This window comes from Balaenoptera acutorostrata, chromosome 16, assembly GCF_949987535.1.
Source record: "Balaenoptera acutorostrata chromosome 16, mBalAcu1.1, whole genome shotgun sequence".
Lineage (NCBI taxonomy): Eukaryota > Metazoa > Chordata > Mammalia > Artiodactyla > Balaenopteridae > Balaenoptera > Balaenoptera acutorostrata.
Window position 1 is genome coordinate 82869083 of NC_080079.1, and position 22466 is coordinate 82891548.

At 41.8% G+C, this 22466-nt stretch overlaps 1 protein-coding gene across 1 annotated transcript in view; it reads right to left on the bottom strand.

Moving 5' to 3' along the window:
• The window catches only part of CCDC6 (coiled-coil domain containing 6), a 111300-nt gene that overhangs the window by 24401 nt on the left and 64433 nt on the right, over nt 1–22466 (bottom strand). Inside the window, exon 3 of the mRNA XM_007170831.2 lies at nt 15119–15247. Within this exon, the coding sequence (XP_007170893.2) occupies nt 15119–15247 (129 nt within the window). The remainder of the gene's footprint in view (nt 1–15118; nt 15248–22466) is intronic.

Below are 22466 nucleotides of genomic sequence, written 5' to 3' on the forward strand. Positions count from 1 at the left end.
TAGTGGTTAATGGGTACACATAAATATGTCCTAAGATATAAAAAGCATATGCAAAAAGGATAAACGCCGAATTCACAATACAGGTTACCTATGGTGAGGTAGGGAAGAAGGAAAATTTGATTTGGGGGGCGTGGGCAGTTGCAGAGGGAACCCCAAACTGCATTCTACTTCATAAAAAGAAGCAATACGTGGAAGCAATTAATTTAATTCATTAATAAAGAGCAATATGCAAATACAGAGAACAATGTCAGACATTGGTTAATAGAGATGATGTAACAGGGAACTAAGGAGTCAGAAATGTCTGCCCTCAGGGACCTTACATTGTAGTGGGGGCCAAGACAGTAAACGAAACAAATTATAGACTTTGGTAGAGGGTGAGAAAGAGATGAAGAAAAAGAGGGCTAGTGAGGGGGGAAGAAAGTGCCACAATGAACAGATTTCACAGAGCCGGGTTGAGGGAATGTGTGATATCATTCTTTGTATTTGTCTATATGCTTGAGATATTAAGTAAGTTTAACAGAAATCTTTTGTAAAAGGGGGAAAAGGTTGTGTTACTGCCCTATGCTGTCTCTTCAACCAATAGCAATTTACCTTTTCAATCACAGGCTCAACAAATTATTTTTGATTGCACAGCTGTAAAGACGTCAAAGTAGCAGAGTTCGTATCTTTTTAGCAGGTTAGAGGCAAGCCTCTCTTTGATCAAAGATCCCTATTTATACAGTAAAGTGAGACCAATTCCATGGACAAAAGGTAGTCTTTTAAAGCAACTAAAGCGGACAGACCTTACTCCACAAGTGAATGAGCCAAGATCACACAGAGTCAACTGGAAACATAGCCTCGGTATACTTTCTTTGCATGGGGAAAGGCAGAGAAGTCACACTGAGTCGGAAGCATTCTGTGCTGAAGCTTAGAGCCGCCTAATGCACAAATGCTCCTCAAGATATTAAACAGTTCCTACCCGCAGTGAGGAGGAGAAACCCAGGAACACCTCGCAGAACTCCTAAGAACCTTGGTGATCCTCTGACCACATTTTGGGTCAAGCTTTGAAGTACAATTCACAGCCATTTATTTAAAGAAACAAAATGCCAAGGCATTTACCCTTTAAGGACTCTATTCCCAGGTTTAACTAAAACATGATACGGGGTACTTGGTAGGTGAGAAAAAAATTCAAGCAAGGCATCGTTTCGTAGTAGAGATGCCTGATAGAAACTTATGCCCAACGACTTTTAATTTTAGAGTAATCATGCACCATGCTAATCAGTAACTCTGAAAAGCCAAGTCAAGACAAAGCTCTCTTTGCCCACGTATAACTGACTTGGCATGCGGCTTTGAGTAGGTACTCACCTGCCCTCACCTACGCTGGCCTTGATGACGGCCAAGGTCCCTTCCAGGGCCACCCACTCTATCATTCTCTGTCAATCTCAAGAGGGCAGCTGTCTTCAGTCTGAACTAGCTCCGTAAGAGATTTTTAGAGCCAGAAGCAGCAAGAGAAATCATCTAAATGCACCCTTTCATTTTAGAGCTGAGGAAACCACTGGCCTGGGAGATGGTGTGACTCAGGAAAAGTGATGGATGCTGCCAGGAGAGGAATGGGTAGCAGTCACCATGGTGACCAAAAGAGCTGGGTCCCATCCAACCAGCGAGTTCAGAGCATCTTGAGGGGCAAGTAGGATTTGGGGTAAATTATCCAATAATACTTGGGAGGAGCCGAGTAGGGGTAGCTTAGTGAGTCTGAGAGTACGCAGAAGCAAATAAGAGAGCAGGAAAAACAGGAGTTGAAAACAAACACGAATCTCAGCTTCTTTTTGGTACCTATTGGTAGAGCTACCAGCTGTCAATTTGCTGCCCACTTCAGTGAACCAAGGCCTCCTGGGGGTGCAACTTGGGTTTGCTGTACCAGTTTGCTCTACTAATTTGTTTCCATGAAGCAGGCAACACAGGATGGATTTGGGTGTTTCATTACACAGGCTGGCAGTGCTATGGGAGTCCATATTCTCTCTGGCCTTAGAAAGAACAGGGCTTCCAGTCTTGTTTTTTCAGCTAAAAAAAAATCTCATCTTTTCAGCATCGCTGAGGAGCTCTTACACTAAAGACCAGAGAAGTTCGAGGAAATGGTACCAATTAGGATCATGATTAATTCCCCCTGAAGTTCTTTATCAGAGCTGCCCTTCCATCTCCTGTGCATCTAATCCCACAGCCTATAAAGAGTCCACACCAGTACTGCCAATTCGGACAGAAGTAGATTTTCAGTGTTTGTATTGCCCTGAGATCAAGCAACCCTCAAATCTGACGGTATACGTTAAATTTACAGCATACAAAGTCAGAAATTCTTGTTGGAATGGAAATATCAGCCCAGGGCTGCATTCCTTGCCTGTGCAGATGATTTTTTCTGTGCTGGTCTCCATCTGTAATACTCTCCCCCATCTCCCTTCCTCATAATAGCTAACAGCCTTTTTAGTTCAGTGTTCACGCAACAGGCACCTACTCTCTTCCGTTGCCAGACATCAAATTCTCAGGCTAACCCAAGCCCCTTCTGACTGCACAGTCTGTGAGCATGCGGCAGCAACGGATACAGCCAGTTCGTAGAATATTTATTTGAAAGGCCGCTTTGTAATTAAGTCAGGTCAGTGGCCTCCCGGCCAAACTCTTTACTCCTCTTCAGGAGCCCTTCCTCCCACTGAAAGTAAATTAACGTGGCACCAAGAGTTCTTATTATATTCCCCAAATAAATACACAACGTCTTCAATGGATAAACTTAGAGTGTAAAAATAGAGCTGGCTCGTCTGAATTCACAGCCCACCCTAGCTGCGTCTTTGCAGTGGGCAGACACTCACCACTAAAAAAGCAGAAAAAAGGGGGCAGCCAAGAGACGGCTCCCAACACCATCGCACTTCTCTCTCAGCGTAGCATTTTCCCATTTAAAGAGAACCATGATGCTGGGGTGGAGGGAAAAGTGGCGGAAAGGAGTACTTGGCCAAAAAAAAGCCTGATGAGAACTTTAGCATGACCACTGCGCTCAACGACAGAATTCTGGAAGGTTTTAGTGCACCTTTTCAAGCTACTTTGTTTTAGTCTAACCGCCATATTATCATCATTTCTATGGGAAAATATATTTTGAACCCCAAACATCTGACTGAAAAAACGAATTTTGGAAGGCAGCCCATGACAACTAATCCACGTAAGGGCTACCATATACACGGAACACAGACACAAAGTTTGTTACAACGTACGGCAAAAAGTACTTAGAATGATGGTGATACAAGAGGTGTATACCAGATGTAAGAAATAGCAGAGTACTCTAAGACCTACATTGACCAAACTCTTATTAGCTGGCTAACTGTTTTTTTTAAAGACATAGGGGTAAATCCTAAGAAAACAAATGGGTGTGGGGATTAACACAATCCCCCAAAACTTTCCAAGTTAGGTAGCATCTGAGAGCCATTAACAGTTCAGCTCGATTTCCTATCAATTTGTTACATAATACCGTAGATGTTCAAAGTGGGGACCTTGGAGGTATATCAGAATCACCTGGGAAAATAAAACGTACAAGGTTCAAAACATGACTAAATCAAAGTCAGAAAAATGAATGCAGTTTCTGCAGTGGACTGAATGTTTGTGTCCAAAATTCACATGTTGAAGCCTAAATCCCCAGTGTGATGGTATTCGGAGGTGAGGCCTTTGGGAGGTAATTAGGTTTAGCTGAGGTCAGGAGGGTGGGGCTCCCATGATGGGATTAGTGTCCTTTCTAGTCACGAGCGACCTTGCAGCTTGCTGCTCTCTGCTCTCTACCGATTGAGGACACATGCAGTCAGCAGTCAGCAGAACTCCATCAAGCTCCCTGATCCTTGACCTCCAGCCTCCAGAACTGTGAGAAATAAAGTTCTGTTGTTCATAAGCCAGTCTGTGTTATTTGTTATAACAGCCCAAATGGGCTAAGACAGTTTTGTTTATACTGCAAGAGTAGAGACAGTAAAAGATATTACCTCATTCCATCCTACCTTGCCAATACATCTGAGTTAGTCATAGTTTTACTTATATATAGGAAAGAAGTGACTAATAGGATTCATGAAGGGACTATTAAAACATACCACATGCAAATGATGTGAAAAGCACTGAAATCATGCACAATGGTCCTTGCTCTGTGGCAAAGGTCCCTCACAAATTAAAGCAACAGAGACAAGTAAAGTAAAACTTAAACACTGCCTCTGCTGGTGTGGCTATCAATGGAATTTTGCTTAGCCCTGGCAGTTTTCCTAGGCTGGAAGACATCTGATCTTTGCCTTCTGGAAAACATATATATATCTTTAAGAAATCAAGCAGCCAATTTGTGTTATAGATAAGACAGGTGTTTATAGACTACAGAGCTCCCAAGGTACCTATTTGACTAATCAAGCTGCAGCTGGTTTCATAATTAAAAACAAGTTCTAGTTCATCACCACTGACTTGTGTAATGTTGAGCCCAGAAAGAGCCAATGGAAGTTCACCAGTAAGGAGCAAGACAAAAGGAGAGAAAGGATGATCACTTTCAAGTCTAGGTGGTCAAAAATTACAGTTGAAAAGAAATTTATCTATGTGCATCAGAAACATACTGATAGGGGGACTTCCCTGGTGGCACAGTAGATAAGATTCTGAGCTCCCAGTGCAGGGGCCAGGGTTCGAGCCCTGGTCAGGGAACTAGATCCCACATGCATGCCACAACTAAGAGTTCGCAGGCCACAACTAAGGAGCCTGCCTGCTGCAACTAAGACCTGGTGCAACCAAATAAATAAATAAATTTTTAAAAAGAAAAAGAAATATACTGATAGAAGGAATTCCCTGGTGGTACAGTAGTTAGGACTCTGCACTTTCACTGCTGAGGGCCCAGGTTCCATCCCTGCTCTGGGAACTAAGATCCCACAAGCCACACGGCATGGCCAAAAAATGAAAAAAAATATATATATATACTGATAGAGAACAGAAAAAGATGCAAAAAAAAAAATCATGAAGAACTATTCAGCAAGATAAATAGGGTCGGCCCTTGGGTGAAAGTAATGTTGGTGGTAATTTACCTTCCTACCTTTTCTGGCTCCCACCCAATTTTTTAATGAACATTTACTATTTTTATAACAAAAAAATTTAAAGACATCTAATCTTAAAAATTAACAATTTCCTAATAGTACATCCATTAATTTAGGATATTAATTCACATATCTAAAATACAGAGTGAACCAATAAACTCTCAGAGGAGAAATGATAGTGAAGGCTTAGCTATCTGAAGACAGAATTTTCCAGATAGCCAAGAGTTAACCTTCTTTACCATAGCTTATAACTTTTTTCTTCTCAAACACTGTGTTCCTATAAAAATTAGATTTGTTCTTTGAAATGGACAGAACTTCAGGATAATATTAATACCCCATTAATATTTAATATGTGAAAATAACACTTTCATAGTTTACCAGCTCAATAAATTTTGCTTTTGTTCAATGATACTGAAAATGAAGGTCTTTTATGAAATAGATACACATATTATTAGTCAGATTTATATGGTTTCTGAGCTTAAGTTTTTATCACTTTGACATCAGCACAGTATTATACAAATGTGCATAATGGGTTCATAATTCCAGGGGACTCTTTTACCAAATAATTACCATCGGTGGAAAGCAGGTTTCAAAGTCTGGGGTGTAAACTCTTTTGCTACATCAAGAGCCCAGTGGAGAAATCCTGGGGAAAGAACACATACCATAGTGCATGTTGCAAATACACTATCACATCAAGAAAAAATATCAATGGCAGTTGTTTGGGGAGGGCTGTAGTCTAGGTAATGTTTTTTCATGTTTGTACTTCTATGTTTACATTTTCCACATTTTCTTGAGAGAGCAATGGATTACTTTTACAGTGCAAATGCTTGCTTAAAGAAGTTTTCAAAACTTCCATAATTTGAGATTAGTATTTGAAATCAAACTTCAAAGGATGCATAGGGGTCACTAAATTTCAGCTCCTTAATGCAAATGAACCCTCAAGGAACTTGGTAGTTCTTTGGAACCAGCAGGTGGTCCCCAGAGCTACTGCCACAAGAGCCCTCCCACTGCCAGAATCTGCGAGGGCAGCCGCTGGCATGAATGGAATTCTAATAAAACCCAGTAAGGCCACACTATCTGTGGACTGAAGGAAATACCTATTCCAACTAAAAAATCAATCAAGGATGCAAACCTGAACATGAGCCACTAGCCACTCAATTCACTGCTAAGTCACAAGGTCACACAGATGATCTGTGTAACTCACTAGGGTCAGGCATTGTAGCTACTACAAATAAGTAGCATCAGAATTGTATGTGGACTGATTGTGACGTCAGTTGGCTTATATTACCTTCTAAACAAAAGAGGCAGAAAGGCCACCGTGTTTCCTTAACTTAGAACCATTGTTCTAAGAGCTGGAAACCTAAAACGTTCCTTTCTTCTTTATAGAACTTAAAATACGCTAAAGGTTTCCTTATTTCATTTTTAGAAATTGAACAAAAAAAAGAAAATTTTGTGCCGAGGATTGAAATTCATTCTAAATCCCAGCCCCTGAGCTTTGCTACAGTTGTAGACGGTGAGGGACACTGGGAGAAGTGGGTGTCGACCCCTGCAAGGCCCCTGGAAGCTGGGGTCTTGTCAAGTCTCCGTAGTCACCTGATGTTGGCTAGTGGCTGAAGGTAACCGCTGGGCACGTGCCAGCACGGAGGCCTGCACGAGTCCTAGTACAGCCACGTGGCTGCCTTCTGCAAGACACTCACTGGAAAGACTAGCTGATGTCCTCAAAGACACCGCACATGCCGACTGCCAAAACCCCTACTCTTCCCCTTCCCGGTAACAAAGAAGAGGGATTCAACTTCACGTCTTCTGCAGGAGCTCTCTTCTGTGTTCTCAGCGTCTCTCCTCCATGCAACCTGTATCTACATTTTACTGCATTATCTTCTCTCCCATCTCTGTCCCCTCTCACACCCCTGCTTCCCTGCAACAAGGCTCGATTTAGATTTATCCAGCCCACGTGTGTTAATTAACAAACAATTAAACCAAGTGCCAAGGAGCTTCCAGGTCCTTCTCCGTGGGTTACGCGGGAGGGGGGAAGCCTGCTGCAGCAGTAATGCTGTTCCCCTAAGCACAGCACGGCACACAGCATCCCTCGTCACTGTCCCCAGGTCCACTGGCCTCCCTGGACCAGGCCCCACGGGGCCAGGGACCTGACGTCAGCTTTCTCAGTGGAGTCTGTGGCAGACGGCAGGCGTGTTAATAAAGGTGTGCTGAATTAACGCAGAACGTGTGCCACACAAGGGCAGCACGGACAAAAAAGACAGTCACACAGATGCATGGATTAAAGAGATGGGTAACCAGATCGAGGAAGGTGGTGAGACGTTTGAGGCTCAAATAATATGCACGCTCATCTTCCCGGAAAAAGGGGAGGGCAAAGTACCGCAGAAATTAGATGAAAACTTTGATTATTAATGGCAGCACGTACAATTTTTGGAGCGCTTACTACATGGGAGTCACCAGGGATACAGGGGTGAGGTTAACATTGTACCTTCCCTCCTTTACCTTATGAGGAGCTCACAGAAAAGAAATGATTTAACTGTTAATTGCTGTTTGTGTACCAAGTGGTACAGGAGAAGGACTGAACGTCATGGAAACACTTCGGAGCACAGGCCCCAAAGTGTCTAGAGGAGCAAACCGGGTAACAGTTACACAGGGATGGGGCAGGGGAGGGAGAAGATGGGCCACAGGCGGAGGACACAGATCCATGGAAACCTGGGGGCAGGAAAGCACTGGGTACATCAGAGCATGATTTTTAAACTGCAGGTTGTGACCCACTATTGGATTAGGAAATTAGTTCAAGTCAGTTGTCACCTACGTTTTGGCTAAAAACGAAATAGGATTGAACAGAAAATCAGTGCAAAGCACATAAGCAAGTGTTGCACAAAACTTGTCCCGGTCATAAATACAGTTACAAAAACATCAGTGTACTGGGTTACCGTGTAAACTTATTTACTGCTGTGCAATCCACATGGGAACAATTCTGCGCAGGGGAACAAAATCTGCCAGCCCAAAATAGGTCTATTTGGTACGAGGATTAATTTAGGCTGATTGTGACACAGAGAACAGACTTGCGGTTGCCAAGGTGGGGGAGGGGTGGAGAGGGAAGGATTGGGAGTTTGGGATTAGCAGATGCAAACTATTATATATAGAGGATGGATAAACTGCCAGGTCCTACTGTACAGCACAGGAACTGTATTCAACATCCTGTGACAAACTATAATGGAAAAGAATATGAAAAAGAGTGTATATGTATGTATAACTGAGTCACTTTGCTGCACAGAAGTAATTAATACAACATTGTAAATCAACTATACTTCAATTTTTAAATAAATAAACAAACAAATGATTCAGGCGGATTCTTTTTAAGGCCCCAAAGAATCAGGAGGAACCTTTGACCTTCCCCCTAACTGCCTACAAGAATGTAGGTAGAGGACCTGTTCCAGAAAGGGAGCTATCACCATGATAACGGTAGCATGACCTAGGTTTGTAGAGTGGGAGGAATCCAGCAAAGCCTGTTTGTTAAAATTCCTCTCTGTGTCCCACCGTCTCTGCCTAGCAAACATTTGTTTGCCCAACGTTTGCTTTTCCCTCTTCATGTCAATTGCCTTCCTCCCCTCCTCTGAAGTTCCAAACCTCTGCCCACAACAACCTCTTTTGTCTTTAGTGCTGAAGACAGTATTAAAGTGAGGGTTTCGACAATTTTGGCGAATTTTCTCTCCCACGTATACATGTCATTAAAGTTCTGTTGATTTTCTCTGTCTCATGTCAATATCATTCTTCAACCTGCCAGAAAAACCTAGAAGGGAAGAGGATAATTTCTCCTTCCCCGACCAGAGAAATGAAAGAACTTCAATAAGGATGGAGCGTGAGGAGAGGCAGAATGGAAGATTTATCCCCCCAACAAACCTACAAGTTAGAGAGTATGTCTGTTTCACAGAAGAGGTGAAATTGCTGCCCTGAAGTCACACAGCTTATTCCGGTGAAAGGGAGATATGAACCCAAGAGCGTCCCGAAACTACAGGGGCTAAGATACTGTAATTACACGTAGGTGCTAATAAATAAAATGACTATTCCAATCCTAAATCCAACCTTGAGAAATGGGTGTCTGTGCTTTGGGAAGAAAGAACATCTCCGATAAGAAAATACACCCCAAATTCTAGAAATAACTGAGACAACTTTACTGGGCCAACCACAGGAGAAAAGAGTAAGAGGTCTAGTACATGACAGGCATCCCGGTTCGTCATTAAGTGTTAGCTGAATTGCATGACTAATTCTCCAACTAACTTATTCCAGATTTTTCTACTGTACTAGCTAATAATAGTTAAGTGTCAAATCCACCTGTTTATGGCTGCTGTTTTCTTCCTTCCTATAATTTTCTGTGCAAAGTGCACAGAAGGTCCTCACATCTGCTGAGCTGAACTTCACTTAATAAATAAGCCAATTTGTGCCTTTTCATCCTAGTTACCCTCAGGAGAAGGAAAATCCTTCCTAGTTGACAGAACACATTCTGATGAAGAGCTCTTGACACTTAGAGAATATTTTAAGTTCGAAACGTTCTTATCACCTAAATGTAACAGTGACCACATGCTGGAACGAAAGTCTTCAAATAAAGATTTATAGGCAGTGCCCACCAGTGTGTGCTAAAAAGAGCCCTTAAGAGTACTAAAGTCATATTGACTAAAGTAATCCAGTGTATTAGACTAATAAACTAATTATTAGTGCTGCGAAGACCTCCTAATGTTACATTTTTCTGAACATGCTTTTTTACATCTGCTTATAAAGTATCTTTTGGAGTTAAACATTCAGAATGCTAGGCTGTGTGACTTGAAGAAAGCCTCTTGATCTCCCTCTGGGTTTCCTTCTCTGAAGAAGTGTGAGCAGGTGTGAGCAGGCGGGGCCACCTACAGGCCAAGCCGGTCCATTTTCCCCCCAAGCCTGCTTCCTAGGCAGCAAGTTCTGCAGGAAGAGGAAACAGGTGCAGGTAGCTGTGGTTCCAAAGCCCGGGCAGATCTGAGGCCCCTGCCCCTGGATTTCCTCATGATTTCCCCACTCTCTCACATCCCCACGAGGGGCTGGGGACAAGGTAACGACAGAGGTAGTCTTCCCCCGCAATGTGGCCTTCCAGCTCTACAATTCTATGAATTCTCATCCTGCAAAACAACGACAGAACCATTGATAGCCCAGAGCCCTTGATGATCAAGCTGGTAACATTCCCTTTTTAAAGAATGAAAAGATCTCAGATTCTAAGAGAAGAACAAATGCTATCTGACTAATTCGAGGGTCCATGCCGAAGGCCTGACTTTTGGTGAGATTAACTTAAAATTAGGCCTCCAGCACGTGAGTTACTTGGAGCCCACCTTGCAAGGAGTCTAAGACTTAGTCCCAAAGCCAGATAAGTTCTGCTTTACAGAGAATAGGCAGAGTGCCTTCTTTTTGTTTCTTTCTTTTCTTTTTAAATTAATTAATTAATTCACTTATTTTTGGCTGCGTTGGGTCTTCGTTGCTGTGTGCGGGCTTTCTTTAGTTGCAGCGAGCGGGGGCTACTCTTCGTAGCAGTGTGCAGGCTTCTCATTGAGGTGGCTTCTTTTGTCGCGGAGCGTGGGCTCTAGGCACGCAGGTTTCAGTAGTTGTGGCACGCAGGCTCAGTAGTTGTGGCTCATGGGCTTAGTTGCTCCGCGGCACATGGGATCTTCCCAGACCAAGGCTCGAACCCGCGTCCCCTGCATTGGCTGGCGGATTCTTAACCACTGCGCCACCAGGGAAGTCCCCAGGTGCCCCCTTAAAAACAGTTACAACGTAAGCTACACCTTCAAAACAAACATGTTATGGCCAACACGAATCCCTGGCAGAGGCCTTCCAATACCCCTTCTGCAGGTTCAACCCATTAGGTTCAAACTACAGACGATTTTTTTTTTTAATTCAAGTATAGTTAATTAAAGATGTATTTGTTTCAAGTGTACAGCAAAGTGATTCAGTTACACACACACATATATATGCTTATTTAAAAATTAACAGCAGCAGCTACCTTATGTTGAGTGCTTATGTAGCAGGCATTATGCCAATCACCTTATACTCTCTCTCATTCATTGTACCTGACACAGGTTTGCTATTATTGCCATTTTACAGATAAGGAAACTGAGGCTCAGAAATGAACTGGTTGAGACAACTAGATAGTCACAACCAAAAGAATGAATTTGGATCCTATTTTACACCACATATAAAAATTAACTCAAAAGGAATCAAAGACCTAAATGTAAGAACCCAAAAAAGACAACGGGGGTAAATCTTCGTGACTTTGCATTCTAAGATATGATACCAAAACACAGCAACCAAAGAAAAAAATTAATAATTGGACTTCACCAGAATTAAAAAACCTCTATGCTTCAAAGGACACGCTCAAGAAAGCGAAAAGAACACCCGCAGAAAATGAGAAAATATTTGCAACGATGTATCTCATAAGGGACTTGTATCGTACAAAATACATATATTATATGTATAAGAATATATAAGGAACTGTTATACTTCCATAATAAAAAGACCTTGAGTAGACATTTCTCCAAAGAAGATATACAAATGGCCAAGAAGCACCTGAAAATATACTCGACATCATTAGCCTCAGGGAAATACAAAACCACAATGTGATGCCACCTTCACATCCACCAGGATGGCTGCAATAACACGGTGCAGCCACTCTGAAAACTGTCTGGCGTTTCCTCCAAACGATAAACAGAGAGTTGGCATGTGAGCCTGCAATTCCATTCTAATAGCCAAGAAAAATTAAAACACATGTCCACGCAAAAAATCGTACATGAATGTTCACAGCAGCATTACTCATAATAACCAAAAGGCTGAAACAACCTAAATGTCCAGCAAATGATGAATGGATAAACAAAATGTGGTACATCCATATGATGGATTATTGCTTAGCCAGGAAAAGGAATGAAGTACTGATATATGCTACACCGTGGATAAAAAGATCATGCTAAGTGAAAGAAGGCAGTCACAAAAGACCACACACTGTATGATTCCATTTATAGGAAGTGTCCAGAATAAGCAAATACAGAGAGACAGAAAGTAGAGTAGTGGTTGCTTAAGGGGATTACGGGATTGAGTGACAAGGTTTCTTTTGAGGTGATGAAAATGTTCTAAAATTGATTTTGGTTATGGTTACACAACACTAAATATACTAAAAACCACTGCATTGTACGCTTTAAACGGATGATTTTAATGGTATGTGAATTATATCTCAATAAAGCTGCTAGCAAAAAAATAAATAAATTAAGGTATTTAGCAGAGGAAAGAGGTTCACATCTGGTTCCATTCAAGTCCAGTACCCAGGCCCTGAACCTACCCTACACCGCCTTTCAAAGTACAAATGACAGCTCTCCAGTCACCTGTCTAAATCCACACTTTATTTAAACTCTTCCAACAAAGCAGCGGCAAGGCACGGGACACATAGGATAATTGCCTTCAAACAGCTTTTAGTTTTAAAAATATTTTTATTGTCAGATAGAAGAGTAAAGGCATGTACTACACAGATATATCGTTATAATGCATACTGCAGCACATGCCTTGGCTCTTCTGATAATAATTTCAGTATAGGATATATTATATTATACAGACTATGACCTATCGTAAATATTATAATACAGATGATAATCCCAAGAGACGGCCACAAGAGAGGATCAGATCACATCCATGGAAACATGGAAGACATTTATTTCTACAGTAGAAAAAAACCAAACATTCCCCCCTAAACACCGACTAAAATTACTTGTAGCTAAAACAAATAAATTCCCCAACATATAATCATCCTAGACATACCCAAAAGAAAGAGGGGAAAGTTTTAGGATGGTGTTACTTTTCTCCATCTTAATTAAAACGAGGACTTATAATGGCCTATATGGGAAAAGAATCCAAAACAGAGTGGATATATGTATATGTATAACTGATTCACTTCGCTGTACACCTGCAACTAACACAGCACTGTAAATCAACTATACTCCAATAAAAATTTTTAAAAATTAAAATTAAAAAAGTAAAATAAAATAAGGACTTGATATCCCAGATCTGAGGATAATTTCTAGTTTAGGGCTTTGCAATGCACACATTCCATTATGGAAATCCATTTCTTTAGCGCTGAGGTCTGAAATAAGCCTTACAGCGGACTAAAGCATTAACTTTGGGAGAATGTATGCCTTGGGCCTCATTTTAAAAGCATTTAGTTACTAAAGTTTCCAAAGAGCCTTAAGACCGTGCAGCCATCCATCCTCTCTCCCAGGGACGGTAGGAAAAGCCAGCCAGCCCCCTTCTCTTTCTGACTCTAGGCCACTACCTCCACCTTGTGGCCACAACTAAACTCTGGGGGTCAGCGCTCCAAAGTCTCCTCAAGGAGCCTGTAAATACGAGATAGAAGCTACTTCCGTTATTGGCAGCCATCACAGGGAAGGTATTGACCAAGTGAAGTTCTCACAGTACCAACCACTGTGAAAATTTCACCTGGCCACTTGGTTAACTCTTGATTAACAAGTACCAGTAACGAGTTCTTGGTATGTCAGGGACTTAAACAAGAATCTTCAAAACTTTAACTTGAAAAGAACTGGCTATTGCCTACCCTGGAAATTAAACAGGTGAACTTTGGAACAAAATGCTTTAAGCTGGGGGCAGGGTCGGGGGGACGTGGAGTTTTCTAAATTTAGAAATTGCATCTGCATTCCAAAGAGGACGGGTAAGAATAGATTACTCTGGATATGTGTAAAACAGCCAACCCTTGGAAATGAAACTTTTTTGTTCTTTAACCTAGAAGGAATGGAAAAATTTCCAAGGCCATTATCCATAGTCTTAGAAAACCCAGTGACGTTCCACCCTTTGATATAGGGAGACACAAGAATAACACAAAAACCAAAAGTCAGTCCAATTAGTTTAAAACAAACCCTGACTTCCTCTCAAGCCTGACATTCCTGTCACGGTTTCAGTCTCAAGTACAACGATGAAATGAGAATGGTCCTGAGGGTGATTCAAGAACCAGTCAGCATGGATTAAGATGCACAGAAAGATCCTAAAATTGGGGAAAATCAGACAACTTTGCACGAAGGGCTTGGCCAAATCATCAAAGTGGTAATTGGGATCCACATCGCAAAGAGCTAGAAAATGTGAATACACCGAATTTGACATGGAAACCAGGTGGCAGTAGACTATGGTCAGCCTCTTCTAACTTTGGGAAAATAAATTAGCGTGGGGAAAAGCACTAGGAGCTTCTGTCTGACACCCCAACTTGGAAGGACTGATAACGGTGGCCCACGATTCTGTGTGTTGGCAGATAAGGACCAGCCTGGCCTCCTAAGGCAAGACCTGTGCTCAAATACCAACATCTACCAAGGGCAATGGCCAAAGAAACTGTGCACTATCACCTTCCGCCTTCTGTACCTTTTTAAGCTTGCCACGCCTGACTTTAGTTTGTGCTTCTCTGTTTGCAAATGGAAAACCTGGGCCCAGAGAAGTTAATGAAGTTAATGCAAGGTCACAAAACTCATTAGTGGCTGAACCAGGATGAGCAACTAAGTCTAGGACTCCATACCTGTATCAACAAATCTAGGTGGGAAAAGACAGGGTTCATATAAGGTTGCTAATAATTCAAAGACAAAAAGTGCTAATTGTTCTGAAGAACCCTTGAAAGAAAAGTTTTAGTTCCATAGCCACACTGTCTCAGGAACTTTCACAGAAATGATCCTGTGGTTAAAAACATATTCTTCCCCCTTTTGCAAAAGGAACCTAACATTTCCTGCCTATAAATCAGTACATCACAACGTATCCCCTGAGACTTTATTAATTGTGGTTAAAAAAAGCAAAAGTGTGTGAAAGAGTGAGCAGGTGCTATGCAGATCTGCCAATGTGTACTTCAGATAGGAAGTCGCCACTGTGGGAAAAAAAAGTTGAAAAATATTTTTCACTGATATTCCTCAGGACCTCTTAAAGCTTGAAAGAACAGTTGATGATATGAGAAATATGTATATATATATAACTATAACTATCCTAAAAAGGGTACAGAGAGAACCATACATTTTTACCTGTTCTAACGTAAGCTGCTTAGAAATGGTATCGTTCTCCAGTTTTTTAATTTTCTTCATCAGTTTGTTGACCTGGAATTCCTGCTCCTGCTCGAGATGCTGTTCTAGTTCAGCTTTCTCATGCTGCAACTGGAAAACGAAAAAACACAGATGTGGAAATCAACACACTCAAAAGCCATGGGAACAATGGCTCCAAAAGCTAGTTAAACCGAGTATAAGATATCATAAAAGTTACATTAGTCATTTCTGCTCATGTGTCCAAGTGTACACCTAGTAACTTGCTCCTGATTCCTCTAACTTAAAACCAAAAATTATAGTGCATAGTCAGAGGCACTTGATTTTAGTCAAAAGGCCAAGAAATGATAGGGCAAATATATCAGAGCATCAAACCATGATTAAACACCGATTTCAATTTTTAAGAACATATAAGTGGTTATCTCTGTAGGGAACAATTGGGGATGAGGAAAGGAAGAAAACTTACTTTCCAGCATATATATAACCCTTTGGTACTCTTAAATTTTTATACCATGAGCATAAAAATTATTAAAAAAATAGAAATTTTGCAACTGTCGGTTTTTATTGAATGAATTACAGTTTACTTGCATTTATACAATGTGTGGAGAGAGGGAAGAGACGCTACAATCACAAAAAATACTTAGTATATTATTCTGAATGCTGTTTCCCAATGTACTAGTAAGCATGCTTGGCAAAAATAAGTACAAATAATTAACTTTCTGTAATGAGACCAAACATCACACCTCCTACATCTTTCCTAAAAAACCAAGAGGCAAGGCCTCTTATTTATGAAATTAAAAGATAAGGTTATGGTGTTGCTGCAAAAGAAATTTTTTAAAAAATGTACTCCAACCTTCAAAACCAAAAGAGAATAGAAGAAATTCAGTGGACACACGACTGGGGTTCTCATGAATCACTGTGCATTATTTCTAATGTTCTCAGCTGGGAGGGGCTGTTGATTCATGGTAGGGGGTGAAGGGAATGAGAGCCACAGGGCCTGGTATTTTCAGAACCGTGGGCAGATTAAGCAAAAACTACTAAAAACAATGAAGCACACGTAGTTTGATTGTGGGGTCTAAGGTGACACCACTCCCTAATTCTACCTTCAAAACCATTTCTTCAGGCAGGCAGTGTGTACCAGGCTCATCACATGCATGAGGCAGGCATGATCACCCCCATTTCGTATGTGACAAAACAGGTTACTGGACCAAGGTAATTCATCTGGAAGGCGGCAGAGCTTGGGGCCCAAACCCTGCTCTGAACTCTAAAGCACAGTTCTCCCACCAGATCCTGAGCAAACTTCAGAGGGGCTGGCTTCACACTCCTCCATCCACAAGTGCCTAGTGCGCCCTTGGCATTCGGAAGGTCAACTGACTAAACATAGAAAACAGTGAGCCATATACGCTCGCCCAGTGGATGCTATGTCTCTTTGTAAACCTTGCACAGGGTGAGACGGACAACAGAGAGCTCAGTGGGCCTGATGGACCTCAAAAGGCTACACCTAACCATCTCCACATTTGAAACAATTTCCATTGCTCTGAAAGCACCATACTTGGTGTTTAAAAAGGAAACAAAAAAAGTTTAAAATCTGACATCTTCTTCCAACACTGGAAATGTTGACTAAACAGATGTTGTTTTCCCTCCAACTGTTTTCGATGCACAACTCCAAAAAAACTGGTCAACCTTGCAGGGACCGAGAAAGAAAGCAGATGTGAAGAGGTGCTTACAGCGACGAGTCTATTTTTAGCTAACCCTTTAAAACTCAGGTTCTGCAAGACCAAGCAGTAATTAAAAGAACGAAGAGTAACGCACAGAGAATGAGGAGAGTTTCCAGCATTTCGGACACAAAGACCTCAGTGGGAAAAGCATCACTTACGAGGAAAAAATAGCAAAACATGTACATCTTCAACTAACACCTGTATTCTATAAACATTACCTGTGTGGCATGTCTTCTACCTGAACGTATTATGTTAGAGGGAGTACAATCTATGGTTAAGACATTATCCTTGCCCTAAAATAGTTTATGAACACTAAGCTTAAACGACATCTACTGGTTTTAGAAAAATGAACTGCAGTCTTAAAACCTTTAAACCATTTGCATAGCTTTTTAAAAATATTAGCTGTGTTTTCCTCTGTTTTCAATTGCTGTCTTTTTTATTTGAAAGAGCCCCCTTCCGCCTTTTTTTAGCGTTATGCTTCTGCCTTGAAGCAAATTAAAACAATAAAGGATGCAATCTAATGTTGAAAAATCTCTTGCCCCCCCGAGCAGCAGTTGTCGCAGAATATCAATCTGAGAAAAGGTAAGGTTCTCATTGGCTTAGAGGAAAATACTCATATACAGACAGATGGCCTAACACCATCAATATCTGATTAGGTATTTCCTATAAGAATACAGATTCAACTAGTAATGAAATCTATAAAAAGCTCTCAATTTGAAAAGGCTTTTTCCTCTCAAGAGCCATACCCTAAGGAAAATTTGATGGTTAAAGCTGTCGTTACCAGAACTCAAGCGAGGTCCCTGGGTTATGCTAACCCATTGGGAAAATGTCAAGCCATCCTGAGCTCTAACTCTGCCAAAGACTCACAGCTTTCTCATCATCCCCCAAAGACAGACCTGGAACAAATGGCTCTGCTGCCTGCTTTGTTCTGCCATCTCTCAGGCGACAGGCAATCTAGGGGCAGGGCATGGAGTTTCTGAACAGAATACTGGAAATAGAAAATCTGGTTCTTCCTTGGAACAAAGGAACCACCAATAATAAGATAAGCACAGAGAAAAATACAGAAACAACCCCTGCCAAAGCAATTATGAGATGAGAATTAAGATGGGCAAGGAGAAGGGGGCAGAGCAGGGCAAGAGAACTTGAGGAACTAACAGCCATAGCGTTTGCCTCATAACAGTTTGCCTGAGAAAACTTCAGAAACCGTTTCTGTTTTAAACAGATACCATGTATATTCAAGCCATTTGGCCCCCATAGGACTGGAACCAACACCCTGAATCCACCTGCCTATTTTATTTTATTATTTTCCGCATTTGGCCGCGCCTTACAGCACGCGGGGTCTTAGTTCCCTGACTGGGGATCCAACCGTGCCCCCTTCAGTGGAAGCACGGCGTCCTAACCACTGGACCGCCAGGGAATTCCCTCCACCTGCCTATTTTAAAGCTGTAGCCCATGACACCATAAACAAAAACCCTAGGGCTTCCCTGGTGGCGCAGTGGTTGAGAATCTGCCTGCTAATGCAGGGCACACGGGTTCGAGCCCTGGTCTGGGAAGATCCCACATGCCGCGGAGCAACTGGGCCCGTGAGCCACAATTACTGAGCCTGCGCGTCTGGAGCCTGTGCTCCGCAACAAGAGAGGCCGCGATAGTGAGTGGCCCCCACTTGCCACAACTAGAGAAAGCCCTCGCACAGAAACGAAGACCCAACACAGCCATAAATAAATAAATAAAAATAATTAAAAAAAAAAAACCTAAAAGGAAGCCTGGTTTCGGCTGACCCAGGACCTATCAAAAGAACTAAACTCCAGTTTCATCTCTGAGTAGCATCTTCAACATGGGCATAAAATTCAAGATATGATTTTAAATTTCTAACCAAAGGTCTTAACACTTTATGAACAATTTTTTAATCTTTCAATTAGGTCAGAGATCCTGAACTAGAACAAAAGTCATTCAACCTAAGAAGTAAATAGTAAAGCAAATTCTATTAGTGTGTTTGAAAAAAATTCATGTGTTTGCCTTCAAAATATCTAAAGCAAAATGCTTAAGTAGATTAAAATTTGTTTCCAAAATCAGAATTTTCTGTAAATATACTTCTTATAAAGTCAATCTCAAAGATTATGGAAGAGTTTTGGAACTCTTACCTGTGCAATATATTGTTAACATGAACAACAAAAAACCTTATAGAATGGAAATTATATTATATAACCGATGATCCACTGGCAGCACATTTTCAATGGAATTAGGGTTATATAAATAAAGATTTGTTCCTTAGGATTCAGCATGAAAAATATATTAACATAAGTGAAAAAGCTATAAGCAAAAATACAACTACAAACCTGTAAAATTCCAAGTACTCAAACATGAGCATTTTTTGACTGTATCCACTCACATATGGAGTCCCAAAGCCAATTTCCAGCCCATTAAAAACCGCAAGTATAGCATTAAGTTGATCTAAAAACAGGCAAGCCTTGAGCATCAGTGAATTACCAATAATTGTTGTCTTTCTCATAATTTACAAAAGCTTTCTGGAGCCACTGAAGTAAACCAGGCTTCTTATATCAGAGATTCAAGAACTCTTCACTGAATGGCTTTTCTTCTGGGCAAAATGCTCTCCAGCAGGTAAAGGAACCACCGCAGGTGCACATGGATGAGTCAGGCCGCCCACCCAGCACACAGCAGGCGTGCCAAATCCCAGGCTGGGCCAAGTGTATCTGCAAGTGTGTCTGGGCCTGTGGTCAATCCAGCAAGTGCCAAATGAGGCATGCCTTCTGGCCACCAGCCCCGGGACCCAGCTTTCTCAGTGCAACTTGAGGATAAACCCAAGATGCCCCCACCTGTTTTCACTAGTCAACACTAATCATTCTCTCTGTGTACGACCCACAGTTCTGCAACCAACATCCCTGGTTTATTGACAACCACCAAGGACTAGAGCCATTTGCACTGGACCAAGTAAAGCCCACCATAGGACACTGACCACATTAAGTCATTGGACTGTCAAAAACAATTACAGTAAATCCCCTACACACGAACCTTCAAGCTGCAAGTTTTCAAAGATGCGAACGTGCGTTCGACACATCCAATCACATAAGTTAGTTCACGTGTCTGGCGTACATTGTCATGTGTGTGCATCCTCTACGAGTTGTTGTGCTTTTGTGTACTTTATTGTAAGTACTGTATAGAGTGCAGTAGTACAGTATCTTTATTTCAAGCCCAGGATGTCCGGAAGCAAGTGTAAAAGCAGTAGTGATGTAGCTAGTACTACTGTACTTTTCAAGGTACTGAACTGTAAGATTAAAAATGTTTTCTTTTTTGTGTTTGTTTTTTATGTATTAACATTATTTGTGTGACAGTACTATATAGATGATTGTGTTAGTTGGGTACCTAGGCTAACTTTGTTGGACTAACGAACAAATTGGACTTACAGACGCGCTCTCGGAACAGAACTCGTTTGTATGTAGAGGACCTACTGTATCACGCAGTTAACATGGCCTTTGAAAAAAAGTTCAGAACTCTTCTCTCACAACACTGAGTCTCTTAACCAACTCTGAACCATTCTGCTGAGCAGAAAGCCAGCCTCCCACCTCAATCTCAGTGCCTCACCACTAAATGCCTCCTGGGCCCACACTTATGCCCACCTCCTTCCCCCTTCTGTTACTGGTACTATTATTCTCAGTCAACACACATCTCATCAGTTACCAAATGGCATTAAGTCAGCCCCCAGAACAGCTGTCAAATATACCCTGCGCTTTCTGTGCTCTAGTTCAAGTCTTTTATTCCTCTTCACCGGGCCACCGCCAAAGCCTCCTAATGGATCCCCCAGGTCCAGTGTAGATCATGCTAGACTAAACTAATAGAGTTTTCTATTTATTCAACACCCTGCTCAAAACCTTGCAATAGCTCCCTACTACCTGCAGAGTAAGTCCAAACTCACTGGTATGACGTTCAACTCCTCCCATGATCCAGTCCCCGTGCAAGTTTCCCATGGTTTCCTCAAGCTACTTTCACACTCAGCCCAAGTGACAGTCTAAGGTTTATAAACATCAATGCCTTCAGGGTCCAGGCATCTGGCAAACAAAGAATGATGGGTCTCGGCACAGAGAGTGGTGGTAACTGCGGTTAGAGGCACAGCTCGTGTCTTTTTCCAAAGACTCTTTCCCTGAAAAAACACATTTTAAAAAATGAAGCCTATCATCCCAGGCAAACGTGTGTGCAGACCACTCCAGCCCGGGGGCTTCCAGACCGCAAGCCCCGCCGGTCACACAGGACTACGCTAACACAAGCCGCTGCCCCCCGAGCCCACAGCCCTGGTCACACTGCCCTCTGCCTACAGTACCTGGACCCCTCCCTCCAACTTCCTGAAACTCCCACAGCTCCTTCCCATGCGCCCTCAGCATCATGTATACTCCCTGTTCTTCAGCTGGGATGAGTGCAGTGTGCTTCCAGTGCATCTCCACATCTTGTTCATGGTGGTTTCACATCCTTTCTATGAGTTACTTCAAAAAGCAGCCAATACTTCAAGGCACTAGTTACTATGCAGCAAGCCCTTTATGCACATCAGTGCACTTAATATTCCTAACTCTGTGGTACACACTACCATCTGCATTTTACACATTATGAAGCTACAGCTTAGAGAAATGAGGTAAGCTGCCCAGAGTCACACAGCTGGTTAACAGGTAGATCCTGGCTTAAAATACAGGCTTCTGGCTTCAAAGCCTGTATTCTTATCCCTGACGTGTGCTGCCACCCTTGGGCGCCTGGGTACACTCTCAGTCACCCTTACAGCACTGTGAGCTCTATGAACAGCAGTGACCAGGACTGGCTCAACTCTACCCCAGAGCATCTAGAAAAATGTCTTATCTATGCAAATACTGACTGGATGAATGGTAATGACCTCACTTCCTACAGACTCTTTCCCCCTAGATTAAGCCTCAGGATGAGCAAAATAACCAGGCAAGTAGAAAGGATACCACTGGTGTATATTAATACATATATATATATATGGCCCCAAATCAAGAAATATAACATCGCCAGCACCCCAATGCCCAGTGCATCCCTTCCAGATCACACCCTCTATCCCCTAGAGATAACCACTCTCCTGATTCTTATGGTACTCACTTCTTTGCATCTTTTGTCTTAAAAGATTTTACTATTATTTCTAAGCATTAGTTTTTGCTGGATTTTATATTTTTTGTCTAGCACCTTATGCTAAATGAAATTGCGATTTCATTCACCCCTGTTATTGAGTATAACTGAGGTGTGTATTTTTATTGCCTGATAATATCCCATTGGATGAGTATATCAAAATTTATCCACTCTACAGATGATGGGTCTTTAGGTCATTTCTAGTTTTTCACTATTATGAACAATGTCACAAAGAACATTTTTCTACACATCTGGTGCACACGTGCAAACATTAGAAGATATACCTGGGCTGGAACTGCTGGGTTAAAGACAATGAGTATTTCCAACTTCATTAGGTAATGCCAAATTATTTTTAAAATGGTTGAAACCATTTCCATTCTCTGACAGAATGCATGGGGGATTCTCTAGTAATATCTTTCTTTCTGTGGTTTATTTCACCTTTCCTGATTACTAATTGGGTTGCATACCTTTCC